The 18,843-nt window shown below is 42.5% G+C and overlaps 1 protein-coding gene and 1 long non-coding RNA gene across 3 annotated transcripts in view; one reads left to right on the top strand and one right to left on the bottom strand.

Moving 5' to 3' along the window:
* Positions 1–12,697, bottom strand: part of UBAC2 (UBA domain containing 2) — an 84,062-nt gene extending 71,365 nt beyond the window's left edge. The window contains exons 1-4 of the mRNA XM_035114308.3: positions 12,535–12,697; positions 5,948–6,075; positions 2,864–2,983; positions 2,433–2,539 (exon numbers count right to left, since the gene is read on the bottom strand). Coding sequence (XP_034970199.1) covers positions 2,433–2,539; positions 2,864–2,983; positions 5,948–6,075; positions 12,535–12,565 — 386 coding nt within the window. The 5' untranslated portion in view covers positions 12,566–12,697. The remainder of the gene's footprint in view (positions 1–2,432; positions 2,540–2,863; positions 2,984–5,947; positions 6,076–12,534) is intronic.
* Positions 12,698–12,771: 74 nt separating this feature from the next.
* On the top strand, positions 12,772–17,048 carry LOC148685855 (uncharacterized). 2 transcript variants are annotated; one of them, XR_015949462.1, is made up of 3 exons: positions 12,772–12,959; positions 14,270–14,338; positions 16,292–17,048. It is a non-coding gene; the product is annotated as an uncharacterized LOC148685855 (long non-coding RNA). The 2 variants fall into 2 exon arrangements; XR_015949461.1 differs by having other exon boundaries at positions 12,834–13,479.
* Positions 17,049–18,843: the final 1,795 nt, after the last annotated feature.

Raw genomic sequence — 18,843 nt, 5'->3', positions numbered from 1 at the left:
AGTTACTTCATACCTTCCCGGACGTGATGTCCTTGTTTGTTTGGAACAAATGAGAGATAAAGAATACCTGACTGAGTAATGAACTCTATAATCTATTGTATTGAGCATATTTTTTGAAGTTGTAAAACTGCTGAAGAGAGAAGCCCCCCTCTAACTGGATGGCCGGAGTCCCTGGAATGCGTTCGGTGGATTTATGGCTGTGACGCACTTTGAATTTGAACAGCGATCTGAAGCTAAGTTCAGCTACAGGGCAAGGAGAGCCACAAATTTATCAAGAGTATATGCATAATGTGACGGCTGTATCTTTTGCCTGGAAAAGCTGTAAATTTTACAAAGATCGTTGGTTTAAAAAAGTTTTAAGAAAGCGAAAGTGATCTAAGCTTTCTAAGATGGCGCTGCTCCGTGTTGAAAGACTGACGCAACAGGATACTCCAGACAGAAGATATATGGGGGGGCCAGAACGATTAAAACTCACACAGGAGAAAGAATATATGTGAAATCTCGTTTGATACTTATTTCAGCAGCTGTGAAAAAATCGGATGAAAGAAGAAAACATTTTAGTGACTGGTGGGGAAAGATCGGGATTATTTTGGACTTTGAGTGAAGATTTGGACTTTAAAAAAAGACGGCAGTAGACGGTTGCGAGGAATCCCCAAATTTTTGAAGCATGGGAACTCCAGAAAATATTATATGATTTGGCATAATATTTGGTTTAATTGATATGTATTTGTATAATTTGAAATAACGAATGTGATATAATTGTGTTTAATTGGAAAATTAATAAAAATAGATTATTAAAAAAAAAGATGGAGCACAAAAAATAGTAAGGAGGCAGAGCTGGGGAAGGTGTATAGAAGAGGCAGGGTGGAACCCTCCCAAATGAAAACAAAAACAGTCCAGCCTGGCAAATTGAAGGGCCTTTTGCTAATTATAAAAATAACAACAAAGTAGAGTAACATGATAGTATCTGAATTTAAAATACCAATTTTTACTGTAAACCTGAAAGGAACTTTTAAGCACCATAACAAATCTTTGAGGCTTTCTATTGCTTTCTGTTAGTGCAATGTTAGTAAAGGCAATGTTAGTGCCTTTACTTCCAAATCTGGTATATGTCTTATCGGCTTATCATCAAAAAGAAAGATTTCGCTACTACTACACGAAACGTGTCAGTGCTCTCTTTGAACCTACTGCATTTTACAGCTCATTGGCAATTTTTTTTACAAGGGTTCTGCTGTTTTACATTCCTGATGCAGCACATAACACCACCACCCCAAGTTGTGGCCTTCTGAGAAACATAAATAGAAAAATCCAGTATACAGTCAAACCTCATAACTCGCATGGCTCCGTTCTCAAACATTTTGGCTCCCAAACGCCGAAAACCCGGAAGTGCTCCGGTTTTCAAACATTCCTCGGAAGCCGAACGGCTTCCAAGGCCCATTTTTCATTCCCCCCCCCACTGACTTTTCAGCCAGCCCAGTGATCCTCAGTTTTTGAACGTTTTGGAAGCCAAACAGTCTTCCGGAATGGATTTTGTTCGAAAACCGAGGTTCCAGTGTACTTAATATGTGTAGTTTATACTCCCAGCTGGTTTTGAATTGAATAAAAGTACTTACACACTTACAGAAAACAAGGCACATGCTATCAATTTTATGTGTCTAAAGTCACACACAGAAATAAAGAAAGACACTTTGGACTTTTTGATGAAATTTGATTTCAATTTCAAAAGTGGCCATGTTCATTGAAAACAATTCCTCTTTTTCATATATGTTAGCAGCCATTATCCTTCACCTGCTGCCACCTGGGCTTCCTTCTCTCTCTTTTTTCCAACTCAAAATAATTTATTCAATGACCCCAATTTATTCAGTGCAGGATCCCAGCCAATTGGGTGCTGTATAATAAAAGTTATGGCAACAAAGTGACATATAGCCAATAAAATTTGGCTATGCGGGGGTATCACTGAGGGCAAACGAAGAATTCCCATTGCTTCACTCTTAATAACAAGAGGAAAGCATATGCACCCCCAGTGCCCAGATGAACAAGCTCACTTCTTGTCTTACAGTACAAGTTTTCCCCTCAAAACAATTTCCGTTATAAGTAGCAAAGTTTATTGCTCATTGGCCAATCAGGCCTTATGTGTATATACAAACATACATACCAGTATATATAGCTCATGATCAAGAAAGGAACATCAGAACAAGTATCTGCGATGGTGAGCTAGTTATTAACTTTCCCTCACAAAATATTAATACATATAATCTTAACACGTTACAGTCTTGTGTAGGTTAGTAGAGTGTGGATCAGGGTGCTGAGAAGTAATGAAGAAAAGAAATGCATTTCCTTATAAGACTTAAAACTGTAATAACTTCATCCCTTGAAAGCATATTTAAGGTACCCAGAGTTCAGCAAACCCCTTAACAAGCTGCGGTACTTACAATCCCGACGGCAAACTATTGATGGTAAGGCCAAAAGAATATTCAACAGCTTCTACAAGGAGAAGATCAAACAATACTGACAGCATCCAGGAGCCCAGCAAAAATGACTGAAAAAGAGGAACACAAATGCTCAGAATCACAAACTTAATACATCTTCCCACAGGCTTGAGATGCACACTGTATTTAAAAGACTTTACTAAGGTCTAAAGATGATTTTTAGTTTTCTGGATTTTAGACAGAAGAGAAGAAAGTGGCGAAAGAGATCATAATCCAGAGAGCAAATACCTCAGCTCCCAACTTTAGTCTACCCAAACACAGTGATACAATTCCCAGCAACCTTAACACGTTTTGCACTAAGTATGCCGACAGGGAGGAAGATACAAAGCCTGAATATGTAAAAAAACGTGAGAGGAAACAGAACTGGAACTTACAGAAAATTTTCTGCTGCCATATCTTCTTTCAAATATCCTGAAGTTGTAGATAAGCAAGCTGCTACAGAATGTGTCTTTGAGATCAAGACATACTGTTCTCCCACATACAAGTCTCCAAACCTGAAAGTAGCAGAAAACACATGAATATGCATGAATACAGTATGTCCCAAATGCCAATTGCTCTTTTGGTAAGATAATTTAAAAGAACAAGTTGCTTTTATGAACACGTTTTCAACTTTCGTCTTATAAACTGCATGTCAACTCAAGTCACATTAGATACAATTCCAGTGCACGTACCTAACGTAGCTTGCTCTGTACTTTGAGAACCAATGGTCCATAGCACTGTAAAGCCATAATACGTACAAGGCCATAAAATGTTAATAGAGAGCAAAAGAAAACCTTCTAGCAAGGACACTGCTATTGCTGGAAAAAGTTATTATCCTGGATCCCCTTTTAAAGACAAACCACAAAAGGAAATAAATGACTGTGTCCGCACTCTGTACCCACCGGGGTTTGCTACAAATATTTCTATCCATTTTATCAAACTTTTTTCTTGTTCCAGTAAGATTTAACATCATATACCCATTTCAGATTACGGCCCACACGACACGGTACAGTGGCAAGGCTGTGTCTTGTGGTTCCACAGGGGGTGGGGATCAGAGTCTTATTTAAAGAGCAAAAATGTCATGCTGGTAGAGAAACACTTCCCTCCACCTGCCTGGTGCTCATTTCTCTACATTCTTCCCCCAAACATTACTTTCCTTTCGCCAGACTCAGATACTAGGATGCATACTGACAGTGGCCTGGTTAGCATATCATGGAAACCCAAGCACTGGCTTACTGGGAGCGTCCAAATGTAGCTCAATTGAAGTTTGTAGCTAAGAAGGAGAGAGCTTAACCATAATCTTGTGTTCAGATGACACAGGAGGCGCAGGTCAATTCTGTGTCCAGGGCAGCTGTTTATCAGCTCCATCTGGTACGCAGGCTGAGACCCTACCTGCCCACGGACTGTCTCGCCAGAGTGGTGCATGCTCCAGTACGTTTCCGAGCACAATTCACCAACAAGTGTTGGTGCTGACCTTTAAAGCCCTAAACAGCCTTGGTCCAGTATACCTCAAGGAGCGTCTCCTCCCCCATCGTTCTGCCCGGACACTGAGGTCCAGTGCTGAGAGCCTTCTGGCGGTTCCCTCGCTGCAAGAAGCCAAGTTACCGGGAACCAGGCAGAGGGCCTTCTTGGTAGTGGCACCCGCCCTGTGGAACGCCTTCCCACCAGATGTCAAAGAGAAAAACAACTACCAGACTTTTAGAAGACATCTGAAGGCAGCCCTGTTTAGGGAAGCTTTTAATGTTTAATAGATTGTTGTATTTTAAAATCCTTCTGGAAGCCGACCAAAGTGGCTGGGGAAACCCAGCCAGATGGGTGGGGTATAAATTTATTATTATTATTATTATTATTATTATTATTATTATTACAACAAACCTTGCTTTAGCTGTCATGTCACAATAGAAGAGGAGAAAAGTGGCTGTAATTCCTCTCTGGAAGCCAGCATTTTCATCCTAAATCATAGTTTGGTGTTATGTAAGAATGTGGATGGTAGAAGACTGTGCATGCCCACATGTACCAACAGGAGTTTCTGGGCTGAATATGCTGTAGATTGCATCCTCCACCCCATTCATTTTTTAAAGGGCAATTTCCATCAAATTTGCATGAATTGTGTGCCATGTGCAAATATGTATCCTCTTTCAAAGGTGTGATGGAGACCCACAAAAGAAACCAGGCCCACACACAAGCAAGAAGATGCCTGCCTGGCAGAAGTCAACAGGTGAATTTTCCTATAAATTTCTATAGTAGGAAACCCCTCACCTGTTGAATTTATGCTTGCCACACAGCTGTTAAAAGTACAAGAATCCTCTTTCATTCAATGACAACCCTAAACCATGCAAAGAATTCAAGTTTCATGAGCTGTAAACCAATTGTCTTAATATAGATCTTTTGTCAAATTGATTTAGACTGGCAATAATACATTTAGTGCAAAATCAGGCATGGCATTTCAAATTTAGGGGTGTGTCAAGAGAGATTTTAGATTTATAGTGATCAAGGTTCAGATACTCATGATTGGAGTAATTTTTTTTTTAAAAAAAGCAAGCAGTGTATTCCAATAACATTTATTGTGGTTACTCAGTCGTTGATCATACTTCCCAATAATAGCAATGCTATCAGCACAGAACAAACAGCCATCATTTCCTCTCCCCTTCTCTCTCTCTCTGAGCAAAAGGGATCTGAGATTTTGACATTCAAGTGTTCCAGCAGCAACAATCCGCCCCCAATAACTCTTCCCCTCACGGGTGAGAAAGCAATTAATCACCTCCCACATTGCTGCTGTGGTCAACAGCCCCCATAACTGTGTTTTCATAAAAATATGCATGAGAAGCAGAGATATGCATGCATACATACATACATACATACATACATACATGATCAGAGTGTATGCACCCACCCAAGTAAGTCAGAGCAACTGGAGTTCTCAGCAGCTGGGCTCCAGCACTTTACCTCACCACAACTCAGTTTTTGTAGAAAGCCCGGCAGACTGAGTTCAGTGTTTTGAGGCTGCCCTCACTTTGCCTTGATACTAGGCAGTATCCCTACAGCAGGCCAAAAGCATCCTCTGGAATGCATGCCTGAGGCAACATGGGGATTCCCTCCACCCCAGCGACACAATCCCCCAGCAACAAAGCTCAGTCTCTAATTTAATATGACCTTTGGACCTGTAAACTGAGACTTACAGGACTGGATTGACATCACTGAAGGAAGAACAATTACGCGAGAATGCACTTAACTCATAGATGAATGAAATGGGCAGAGCAAAAAGCCTTTCCCCCAATGTGGGTCCTCTGTTGCAGCCACTGCTAACTTCCTACATTTGACATGAGAGACTTGCTTTCCTATTCATTATGTTTCCCAAGTGTTGTGTGTTAAGATTCCATTTGGCTTAGGATCCATATATATATATTAAAATCCAGGTTGCAGAATTCCTGACCTTTAAAGTTATACATATGCATTCTTACAAATGACTTATTGCTTACCTGAAATTCCTCTTTTACTGCTTGCAGATTGTATGTGAAGAACTTCTGATAATGTTGAAAGAGCAGAGCCAACAGAAGTGAGAGAGTGCTCGGTATTATTAAGAGGCCTTTTGACAGAGGTGCTTTATCTTTAAAACAAAACAAAAATAGATAATAAAATGTTCCAGTTACAATAATATTTCGGAAAACAGATTAAAGAAGAATGCTCCCCAATCCAAATTAAATGATATTAATTCCCATTACTTATAGAAACTGATTTATGATTCAAATGAAACAGAATCACCTTATTTTATCCAAGTTCAGTCCAAGACCATAATACTCATCTTCAATCTTTCCCCCACTTTGAGTCTGTAGGAATGTGACTCTCTTATTAAAACTTACATGAGGAAACCAACTAAACAGAAACATACACAGTAATGTATTTTGTAGAATCACAGAATCATAGAATTGTAGAGTTGGGTCCCAAGGGTCATTTAGTCCAACCCCCTCTAATGCAGGAATCTCAACCAAAGCATCCATGACAGATGGCCACCCAACCTCTGCTTAAAAACCCTCAATGAAGATCCACCACCTCCCAAGGAAGTCCGTTCAACTGTCTAACAGCTTTTACTTATTTCATGAGCATGGTATTCTTTATTCATATTATAGCATTTGTACAGGCTCTTTGGCCAAAAGGACTACCAAAAGGACTACACAATCAAATTACATACAATAGAGCATAGCAGATGGTTGTTGGTTTGAGCCCATCCAGGGCACCACTGCAGGGAGTTGAACTAGATGACCCAACTCTACAATTCTATGACTCTAATCAAAATGAGGAGTCCCTGTCTGCAGGCTTACAATCACATCAGGGAAGAGGGATAGGGAGAAGGGGAAAAGCAAACGCAGGCACAAATTCCTTAATTCTTTTGACCAGCTAGAACAGAGACGGTTCAGGAACAGGAGGTGCCTGATTGGGCTTGTCTTCAGCAGAGCTGATGGAATAAGCCTTGTTTCTCACGTGTTCCCCTGAGGCAGTCAGCTGTTGAATCAGATGATGGGTGAGGGAGAGGAGACCCAATGGAGCTCTAGCATGTTATGCTATGCGTGCTTATAATACTTTTTGAAGATTTTACCAATAGGCTTTTACTTACTGTACAGTGTATGTACTCTATATGTTGAAACATATTCCAAGATCTGCCGGCTGTGGGGCAGGCAATATGAAGTAGCAGACTGCCACCACAAAGTGTGTTAATGCACACTCATATACCTACATGTGCATTAGATCCAGGGTTGCCAATGTGGTACCCTTGGGCACAGCAGTGTCCTTCCTTGAGGACTTCTCCTGGTGCCCAAGAGCCTCTGAGCACCCTCGCTTCTTGCTCGTTGCCCCCTTTGTGATCAGATAGTGAGAGTGGTTACCTCCACACTCCCTGCCCCCCCCCCAAAATATACAGCTGATAGAAGAAGCTGGAAGAGCAGAGCTTTTTCCTACTTCTTCTTTCATTTCTAGGTGCTTTCCAAGGCTCCGAACAACTAAAGAGAAAGTGACTAGTAGCACCTTAGAGACCAACTATATTTGTCATTGGTATCTGAAGAAGTGTGCATGCACACGAAAACTCATACCAATGACAAACTTAGTTGGTCTCTAAGGTGCTACTGGAAGGAATTTTTTCATTTTGTTTCAACTACGGCAGACCAACACGGCTACCTACCTGTAACAAGAAAGTGACTGAAAGGGTAGGAGGGAAAGGGGAATGGTATGGGAGATGGGAACAGAGAAATGGTGCACCTGGGGGAGAAAATGTTGGGCCGCAGGAGTCAGGGGAGGAAATGGGGTGCCAGAGAAGGTGTGCCTGTACACATGTGCACACGCACACACACAAAAATGTACAGTAAACTGGACCCTTTTAAAATTACACCATTTTCTCTCAACTTGCCCCCTCACCGCTATCACATCACAGACTACATCTGTCTTCACAGCTCTGGTGCATTCCAACAATACAATGGCACAAGAACATACACCAAAGACACAGGTCCTTATGTAGCCTCATTATTTTATTTTACAAGGTATTCCCTCAAAACCACCACCAAATCATAGATCATCTCCGTGTCCATAGATGCATTCTGTGATTTGTTAGCAGCTTGTTGTAATCCAATGTAAAAATTGTGAATATGACTTGGATCAATGTGCTTGTGGTGCTGGTGCACTAGATCTGTTATTTTGATTGAGAGGACTATGGATATAAGCTTTAATTTGATTGAGTTTATGTTTGTTTTTAATGGTGGTTTTATGTATGTTTGTTTTTAATTTTTGTGGATTGGGGTGGATGGGGTCCGGGGGGGGGGACAGTACCTCTGGTGGGGGACATGTTGTGCTCCTTCTGGGGTAGTTTGTCCAACTTTGGTCCCTACCCTACTCTCACCAGTGGCTCCTAGAAGTTGTCAGCATGTGACGGCAGCCACACTGTGGAAAACAGTTTCAACTGACTGGATAAATCAGGTGAAGGTTGCCGATGGGTCTCAAACCTCAGTGAGTTTGGGACTTCCCCTGCATCCGAAGACAGGCTCTGGCACATTGAGCAGACAAGACCAATATTGGGTCCAATGGTCCAGGAGGCGGCTTCTGCACATGCTGTAGAGAAAAGCAAGGGGCAGGTGGGGCTTGTCAACCTGAGACGGTAGCCCATCTAAGAGAAAGAAGACTCTGATCTCAAATCTTTGCTGCCTTGCAGGGTATCTTCGGGAGAAGAAAAGGCTAAAGAGTAAACCCTACACAAATCCAGAGTGGATTCCCTAAGATGGTTGGATAGCGCCTTGTAAGCTCCTTCTGGCAACTCCTGTAACCAAGCTGATGCCAAACGTATTTCTCTGCTTTCTTTTGGGCCATATCAGCAAGGCCAAGAGGAGACTCTTGTCATCTGGGGAGCACAGGCTCAGGCTTGCGCCCCAAGATCTCATTATACAGACTCAGATCCTGCTTCACTGTACAATATACAGATTCAAACCTTTCCCCCTTACTTGGTCACCTGTGTTTCTTTTAGACATCTAAAACTTTAGCATACAGGAAGTGAGTATTTGGCTATTTTTACTTTTACTGTATCACAAGGTAGAGTAGCCACAGCTGTAACCAACACCTAAATGTGACAGTTACCCACAGTGGAAAGTACAGCTGTCTGTTCAATCATCAGATGTCCTCTTTGCAAGCAAAATGTCATCAGGAAAATGTTTTAAAATAAGAATGCATGTCAGTTTTAAAGATATAATAAAGTTGTGTGACACTATGAAATTGTTCGGTAAATCAGTATAAAACCTTTACTTATCAGCAGCAAAAATACTGCTGCTAAAACAGTGCCTGTTCACATTACCTGAATTTTAAAAATATTCATATTGCCTAATAAGTTTATAAAATCCTGAACTCGTTTATAGCAGCACTGATTTGACAGTAGGAGCCCACAACTCAAGAAAGGCAAGCATTCAAGTCTTCTTAAAAAGGACCTTCCTTAACGGTCAGGGGTACCTTTACCTTTAAGAATACTACGGGTCAATGAGGATTTTTTTTTTGACAGCATAAATTGTCAGCTCATTTTCCCTTCACTACCAAAAATATTTTTGGGAGAGGGAGAAATTAGTCCTCAAAGCCCAAAAATTCACATTATAAAGCATCAAGCAGGAGGCATGGTTTGCTATGAAACTAACTGGCAACCTAATTTAGTGTCTCCTATACCCTCAGGGCATTTTTAAAGCCAAACGACTGTAAAATTTACTTTAATAATAAAGCATCAGGTAGACATCCCCCTCCCAAGGCCCTGGTTTTGGTCACTCAATATATTTTGGTTACAAGTCCCATCAGCCCCAGCCAGCATTACTAATGCTCAAGGATGATAGGTATTGTAGTCCAACATCATCTGGCTAATCTTGATTTAAAGGCATCTGTCTTTTTTCAATTCCTTAAGAAAAACTGGTTAAATCAAGAGATACTGCAAGAACTGTGACACATATGATACACTTTTTAAAAAAGTTCTAAGATTGGTCTTGTCTGCCATCTATCTGTTACTGGATATATTTATTTTGAAGTCTGAAGTTTTCTGCATGCTGAACAAAATGCAGCAATTAAAACAAAGGCTGTAATCTTGAAATCACCTGTATGCACTGCCCCATTCACCTACTGACTGCATTCCTATGCTAGGTGTGGAAGAGGGGGCTTGCCTCCTCCAATAGCCCTCTTTCTATGCTGGGTGCAGAAGAGAAACAGAGAACTCCACCTCTACTAGACTGAAAGAGTTCAGAACTCCATGCTTCACTCAAATGAAAAGGATTAAAGGGGGGGAATCCTAATTTGAACAAATAGCAAGCATTTTAAATCTACTTTCTAATCAGAATCTTCTTTTTACAACAACAAACAATATTGACGAAGTGTGCATGCACACGAAAGCTCATACCAAAATAAAAACTTAGTTGGTCTTTAAGGTGCTACTGAAGGAATTTTTTTATTTTGCTTCGACTCAGACCAACACGGCTACCTACCTGTAACTAAAACAATATTGAGTATATGGCACTCTTTCCAAATTATCTAAAGAAGGGGTGGGGAACCTGTTGCCCTTCACATAATATTGCATGACAACTCAACATAATATTGCACGACTATTGGCCACGCTGGCTGGTGTTATGGGAGCTAGAGTCCAACAATATCATGAAACCCATAGCACCCCACCCAATTTAAACTCAAGAGTTCGGAGACTGGATAATAACTGCTCTGCAACAATACTTGGTCTTGCTCTAACTACTTGCTGCAGTCTTAACCACAGGTGCTATTTAATGTGCATTATCTGTGTATCCTACTGGTAAAGGGGTAGAATTCGAACTCATGCAACAGGAGGCAGAGGAGAATGTTAAGGGAAAGTTTGTGTTAAGGTTTGATGCTCTTCCCACATTTTTACAAGTCATCCGGTCACCAGGTAAAACATCCCTATACTATATTAAGTTGGCCAACGCAGCTCATTCTTACACAGTCCAGACTCCAGCTGTGTCATAACCACAATGGAAGAACAAAAGTGTGTAACTCAACTAGCTGAGTGCAGCTAGAAACAGCCGTTCTGGATAAGACCAAAGCTCCTTTTAATACAGCATGCTGTTTTTGACAGCAGCTGGCCAGATGCCTATGAAAAGTCCACAGACAGGACATGAGGGCAACAGCCATTTCCCACTGTTGTTCCTCAGCAGATGATATCCATGGGCACATTGCTTCTGATCCTGGAAGTAGTATACACTTATCATGACCAGCAGCTATTGACAGCATTATCCAATCCCACTTTAAAGGCATCTAAATTGTTGGCCATCACCATATCTTGTTGAAGTGAATTCCAGTTTCACTCTGCGCTGTTGTTTACATGCAGTCAGATATATAAAACACACACATTTACAACATATTATTAACATGAACACATGGTGGGAAACAATTTCCCCGTTTTGCAGCTGATAAACGCTAAGGCCATTGTGAGTCAAGGGTGAGGAGGGAGTGCACTGTAATGGTTATATTATTGCAACACAATCCTAACCCTGTCAAGTCAGAAGTTAAGTGCTAGAGGTTTCAGGATTTTATGGCCTTTTAAACTGTGGGGAGTTATTGCTTCCGTTTGTTACTATGTTGTGTATTTTTGTGTTTTGTTTTGTGTTTTTTGATATTGTAAACCTCCCTACGATTCTCGAATGAAGGCCAGTATAGCCATTTAAAAAACAAAATGAAAAATAGTAATATGCTCTTTCCAGAGGGGTAAGCCCGTTGCAGCAAAAACCAAACAGTTGCGTCTTTCAAAGACAAGATCTTTCTTTAAGAACTTTGAGAAGACATGTGAAGGCAGCCCTGTATCAGGAAGCTTTTAATGTTTGACGGTGTAATATGTGTTGGAAGCCACCAAGAGTGGCTGGGGCAATCCAGCCAAATGGGCAGGGTATAAATAATAAAAGTATATCATCATCATCATCATCATCATCACTTTTTTCCAGTGGATACTCAAGGGTATGAAGTACCAGCACTTCTTTTTGTTGTTGTTTGGTTAAAAATTGTGACACTTACTGTAACAACTTCATGGTGAGTACCTGCACCTACGGTATTTTTCTAGAAAAAAAAGTTCTTCTTCCTGGGACTCTAGATAATCCACTAAGGGCGGACTCGCGATCCATTATTATTATTATTATTATTATTATTATTATTATTATTATTATTATTATTTCTGCGAACTTCCTGGGACTCTAGATAATCGACTAAGGGCGGACTCGCGATCCGGCTAACGCGCGTTCCGAGCTGGCGCCGTGCACACGCGCAAAAACTGCGACACGGGGGGGGGGGAGGGAACGATCCTTCCTTGTTAACGAAACGACGGGCCGGGCCTGCGCGGCTCTTCGAAGCGTCCCCCCGCCGAGTGGCGGTCATAGGGTTTCGGGGTTGGGGAGGGCCGAGGAGAGCGGAAGAGGGAGGAGACTCCGCGCGGGCTCCCGGAGAGAGGAGCCAGGGAAGGGGAAAGGGAGAGCCGGGTTCCGGAGGGCGGCCGCCTGCAGCTCCCTTCTCGCACTCTGCCTTGTCCCTTCCCTCCGTCCCCCGTACTTACACAGCCCGCTGGAGCCGGTGCTGGTGAACATGGTCCCGGGCCGCAGGCCTCGCCGCCGCTGCCGGTCGCTCGCTCGCTCCCCGCCGCCGCCGCGAAGTCTTAGCTGGCCCGCTGCTCCCTCAGGAGGCCGAGGAGCCTCCAGCGGCGCCCGGGCCCGGAGCCTGAGGAGAGCTAAGGCGGCCGGGATGGGTCAGAGGCGGCCGGGAAAGGCGCCCCCCCCCAATGGCAGCGCCCCCTGCCGGAGCCGCGGCGGCATCCCGGCAGCAGCAGAAAGCAGCCCCGGGCCGAGGGGGAGCGGGCTCGCCTGAGGCGCGTAGGGCAGGCGGCCTCTCAGCTACAAAATGCCCCCTCCCACCACACACACTGTGTGTGGGGGTTTTTTTTGGGGGGGGGAGGCTTTTGTACGGTACCCCGGCCCTACTTAGGTAAATGTCCCACAGTTTCGCGGGGGCGGCGGGCGACGCTGTGGTGTAGGTTTGCTCAGGCGTGGGGTGGGGTTATAATCCCAACCCAAAATTGGGACGTCTGCATGCTCATTTTGGACTCTGAAGACGCGTTAGATGTCGAAGGATATTGCCACGCTTCACATCAGAAGAATATTTTGGGGGGGGGGCTGGATGCTCCTTTTGCAGTCCTGTTCCAGGGGCACCACCGCCCAAGAGAATTGCACGAGCACCTGCCAGGAAAAAAAAATCTTGCATTTGATATAAAAGGCCTTTTAAACTAGTGGTCCAGTCATGTTTACTTTGGCTATTAAGGCTGCGATTGTAGGAATGGGGTGGTCTTCAACCAACTTTTCCATTAGGAGTCATGGACCTTAACTTCAGTCACGGGACTTAAATTTCAATGGGTCTCCCATTGAGTAAAGGTTAGCTGAATACTGTGTCATCCTTGCTTCTGACAGAATCTTCAATAGTTTGGGCTGCGAGTTCCACTGAGTTAAAGGTATAATATAGGATATAATATAGGACAAATGGGGCCTGCAACAAAGTGTTGCAGTGCAGAGTGCTGCTGTGCAAGGTGCCAGACAGCCATGCCTTTTTTCACAATACTCCACTCCATTTCCATCCCCCTCCTTCAGCCAGCATGCCATGGCAACTGAATATACTCATTCCTCTTTGGTCTGTTTTGGGGGATGTGTCCCTATCACCTGCACCCGCCTGCAACAGTTTTTGTGCTGCAAATCTTTTGGTTCCCCCAAGCTTGCTGATAAAAGGATCCACACTCAAAGAATGAGTTCAGTATTGAGCATATAGGATTCCAGCCACAGACTGCATAGCTGCCAAGTTTTCGCTTTTCTCGCGAGGAAGCCTATTCAGCATAAGGGAAAATCCCTGTAAAAAAGGGATAACTTGGCAGCTATGGCACAGAGCTTTTATAGAGCTTTCACTTGCCGCATATGCTTATAGCTGAAGTATGGATTCTAATTTGCATTTATGAACAATGGATCACTGAAAATGGCAGCCTGGATGAATTATACTGTGAAGGTGTAGCTAAGAGTTGCATCTCAGGACTGAGGCCAAATACCATGTAATGATTAAAATGGGGTTAATGATACTGACCACTTTGCAGGGTGGTTGTAAGGATTACCTACTTCAGAAATGTGCTGTATAAATACAGAGTATGCATTATAGTAGCAATTTACTGTTTGGACTGAGTAAAATAACAAAAGCAGTGATCCTATGCACATTTAATTGGAAGTAAGCACATTAAGCTCTTAAATATTTTCTTCTAGGTACGCATTAAGAGGATATGGCTGCATACATAAATTTGTCAAAGCAGTAACCTTTGGACTTGGGTGGAGGTAGGTACCATATTTTCAGAAGATCTAAAAAAAAGTAATGGTGCTTAGTAACCTCCAAACATATTTCCCACAAAATTCCAGCGTATTTCTACTCCCACACAATAAGGCTATGGGTTGGGGTACAATAGCTAGTTTATCATAAACAACAGTAAGGATATACAAGAGTTTCGAGGGGTGCTTTAACAGTGGGAGAGCATATTCTGAGCTAATAATCTTCCTGAATGTTCTAAACCTAACTCTTCATACCTCCCCTGCAGCTCCCATAATCCACAGCCTCCTACTGCTTTCTCTTAAAGCCTTAAAACATGGAGCTGCTGAATAAATGAGTCCCTGTCATTAGCCATAATAGCAGCAAAGTGCTGAATGTTTTCTGAACTTCCTGGAGCTAGTGTGAGGAAGCCTTTTTATTTTATTTGCATCATGATGAATGGGAATTCATGCTTGGGGGCTTCCCATAGGCATCTGGTTAGCCACTGATAAGAGGATGCTGAGCTAGATGAGACTTTGGTGTTACCCAGCAGGGTTTTTCTTATGTCCTTAGGATCTAGTTAAATAATGGAATTCCTTCCACATGGACAGCAGGACAAAGTACAGAAAGATGCTTTTCAATCTAAATGCTTCCAGATTTGCTACTCTTGAAATTTGTGTCTCATACTTTGTAGGAGGTATACAAAGAATTGCAGTCTTAACCCAGAAGTGCTTCTGAATAAGTGAGCTGGGCATACGTCAAATAAAATATAATATTAAAATATTGTAGCTGGATGTTCAGGTTAAAGAGAGTCCAATAGCTGTGTAGAAAAATGTCAGCAGGTGTAGCTTGTCAGGCAAGCCACACCTCAAATCCCTCTTCTGCTCAACTATTAACATACCCTCCAACATTTCTCTGATGAAAATAGGGACGTCCCATTCCATAACAATAATTTTACTATTTATACCCCACACAACTTACTGGGTTGCCCCAGCCACTCTGGACAGCTTCCAACATATATAAAAACACAATAAAACATTGAACATTAAAAAACCTGCCCCATGCAGGATTCCATTCAGATGGCTTGGGGGTCTGATAACATCATACCCTCCCAACATTTTTCGAATGAAAATAGGGACATCCTAAAAAAAGTGGGACATTCAAAGATCAAATCAGAAACCATGACAGCTTCTCTAAATCATGGACATCCCTGGAAAATAAGTACACCTGGAGGGTCTGATTTAAATGTGCTGAGCCTTTACTTTTATCTTGCCACCCTGCTTTACGGCATACTCCAGTTACAGGCAGCTACATTATTCCATACATACGACAGTGATCCAGTTTATGAAAACAACTTTTACTGATCAACAAGAGAGAAGCCAGGCAACTGTCTGTTAAAATCACATGCCCTGCCTCCAAAATATCTCCTCACCAACCCATGATCCCCTGGATCCAGAACACACGTATCACAAATATCTCCCTCTAGAGGCTGCTCCTGGAGGTGCATGAGGCATACACCAAGTTTTTGTTTATTGTTGGGATACCAAAAGGAAGCAGCCCTAAGCTTTAATGCAATTATTGTTAACAGTTGACGTCTGCTGCTGAGTATAGCATCAAAACAATTCCCCAGTCCTGTGATACAATCAACTGGCAGTTTCATGACACGGCTGCAGATGTTCGTGAATAGCTGTTCAGAGGCATTCTGGAAACAAAAGCTGGTACTTCTCAGTACAATGGACCAAGCGGATGAGGCTTCACAGTGGCCTCTTGCCCTGCTTTTGACACTTGTATAATTGCAGCAGTCAAGATCCTGTTCTGCTCATGGTAATTGTGTTACACAGAGAGTGAAGAAGCAAATTTCACTCCTTAAAGATTTTTGTTACTTATGGGCAGGACATAACATAATAAAATTATTATCTTAAGAACATAAATACAAAACAAAACAAGAGTTAACCAACAATAACGTTTCTGGGACTGGTTTTTAGGAAGTGGCGTGAAATGGCTGCCTCAGGAGGTGTGTAAATCCTCAGCTGGAGTAGGCTCAGGTGAAGGTCAGATTGAGCCCAGAAGGTATAACGGGAAAGCCATCCTGGCCGGGCCTATGTCCATAGCTGGAGCAGAATGCTGCGGCCAGGCTCCTGAGCAGAACACCTGGAAATACACATATTGCACCTGTGCTGAGGGAACTGCACTGGCTTCCGACCAGCTATTGGGCTATGTGCAAGGTCTTGTTGTGTTAACGCATAAAGCCATGAGCAACTTGGGACCATGTTACCTGGAGGAGTACCTTCCCCTCTGTAGACCTGTAAGTTTACTTAGATCATCTGCGGAATAGTTTCCTCATGATTCTGCACTCTCCAGAATGTCATTGGGCGATGTCCCTGAAAACAGGCCTTTCCAGCTATTGCGCTTGTACTGTGGAATGCTCTCTCCTCTGCCATACATGAAGCAGCAACCATCAATTGCTTCAGGTGTATGTAAAGACGTATCTTTTTGCCATCTAAAGGGTAAGACCATTAAGTCTACATTGAGCCTGGCCACCATGTTTTGTGACTCCCTTTGAAACTATTCTGCATGTTCAAGCCCCACACAAGGGGGAAGTGCTAAAAAAGCAAATGGCATCAAATGAAGAGATTCAAAATGCCTGCACTGTTTTTGTATTGGATATTTACCTGCATACAAATTTACTATACTGCTTGTCAAACTCCGTTGAGAGGTGGCTTATTATAACTGGTATATGATTCATGGTGGCTTATTATAACTGGTATATGATTCTGCTTATTTAGCAGAATTTTTTTCAATGAAGGGGGAAATGATATTTAGCGATTATGAAAGTTGTTGTGCTTGTGCTGAATATAAAGCAGTTAAATGAAATGATGCATGAGGCAAAGAATGGGAAAAGAGACAAAGGGCGTAATCATGAGAAATTTAGGATGGTGGAATGTAAGGAGTTGGCAAGGTGTGAGGGGGAGTGTAGGAGGAGATGAGGGAAGCGATAATGCCAAGTCTGAAGTTACGCAAATTGCTGTGTCTTAAATGAGACAGAGAAAACATAAGAAAGCTAGGCTGATTTACAAGAAATGTGTGGGTAAAAAATCACTGTGATAAGCTAGTGCCAATTATACTATGCACACAGAATGAATATTTATATCTTACTGGAGATAGAGATTATTTCCTCATATTTAAGCTAAACACTGATGCAATTTATAACATGGAAGGAATTCCTTTGATTCCAGTAGGGTGACTGGTCTTCATATCACTGAGAATGAAATCAGAAGGCAATGTACAAAGTTGGGGAAACCTGCTATTCAAGATAGGCATGACGTTTAGAATAAAGTACTCAAAGTGGTAGACTTTCTGTTTGCTGAGTGTGGCAGCCCTGCCCTTGAAAGAGAGCCAAGGCTGAGATGGAGAAAGAGGAGTTTGTGGTCACTGTACAATCATCTGAAAAATACAGTTGGGTTATTGATACCAAGCCTTAGGCTGATGGCCATGAGCCCTGTGGATTCTGAGACGGACACAGACACTCCCCAGATGTGATTCACCCAAAGAGCCAAGCACCTTCTGCTCCACAACACCTGTCCAGAAACACAAGGACCATACTAGGCAATAAGTCAGCGAGACTACAAAGTACTCTTCTCCAAGGCAGAGAGTTGTCCCTTTATGAATGGTGCCAAGACTCCAGCTGCCTTGCTTTCGTGAAGTGTTCCCATCTTGCCATATGGATTCCTGCTGCAAACAGAACCAGATAGCTTGCTCCACCCAATTTTTGCAGGATGGTGGATCTGCAGAAGTAGCTCACCAGCTAGCAGCCAATACAGTGGTGCCTCGCAAGATGAATTTAATTCGTTCCGCGAGTCAATTCGTTTTGCAAAAAATTCGTCTTGCGAATCGCGGTTTCCCATCGGAATGCATTGAAATTTAATTTTTTGCCCATAGGAACACATTAATTAAATTTCAGTGCATTCCTATGGGAAACTGCGACTCACAAGATGAATTTTTCGCAAAACGAATTCGTCTTGCGAGTCACCATCAGATCGCAATACACATTTGTCTTGCGAAAAATTCATCTTGCAGGGCATTCATCTTGCGAGGTACCACTGTAATGTCAAACTGCAAGTGTGCCTGGAAGTCATAACCACACAGGTGGGGCCACACCTATTGGACAATTTCTGCATATATATATATATATATATATATATATATATATATATATATATTCTGTTTAATTTAACCAGCACTTATCTGATTCAGTCTTATACATCTTAGCAAGCCTACTTGGATAGCTGAATAATTGCTTGTTCCGCTTAGGCAGGGTCCCCAAACTAAGGCCCGGGGGCCGGATGCGGCCCAATCACCTCCTAAATCCGGCCCTTGGACGGTCCAGGAATCAGCATGTTTTTACATGAGTAGAATGTGTCCTTTTATTTAAAATGCATCTCTGGGTTATTTGTGGGGCATAGGAATTCGTTCATTATTATTTTTTTCAAAATATAGTCCGGCCCCCCACAAGGTCTGAGGGACAGTGGACCGGCCC

This window comes from Zootoca vivipara, chromosome 4 (genome assembly GCF_965207765.1).
Source record: "Zootoca vivipara chromosome 4, rZooViv2.hap1.1, whole genome shotgun sequence".
NCBI classification, from domain to species: Eukaryota; Metazoa; Chordata; class Lepidosauria; order Squamata; family Lacertidae; genus Zootoca; species Zootoca vivipara.
The sequence above is the reverse complement of the archived record's forward strand: the minus strand, read 5'-3'. Positions and strand labels throughout refer to the sequence as shown.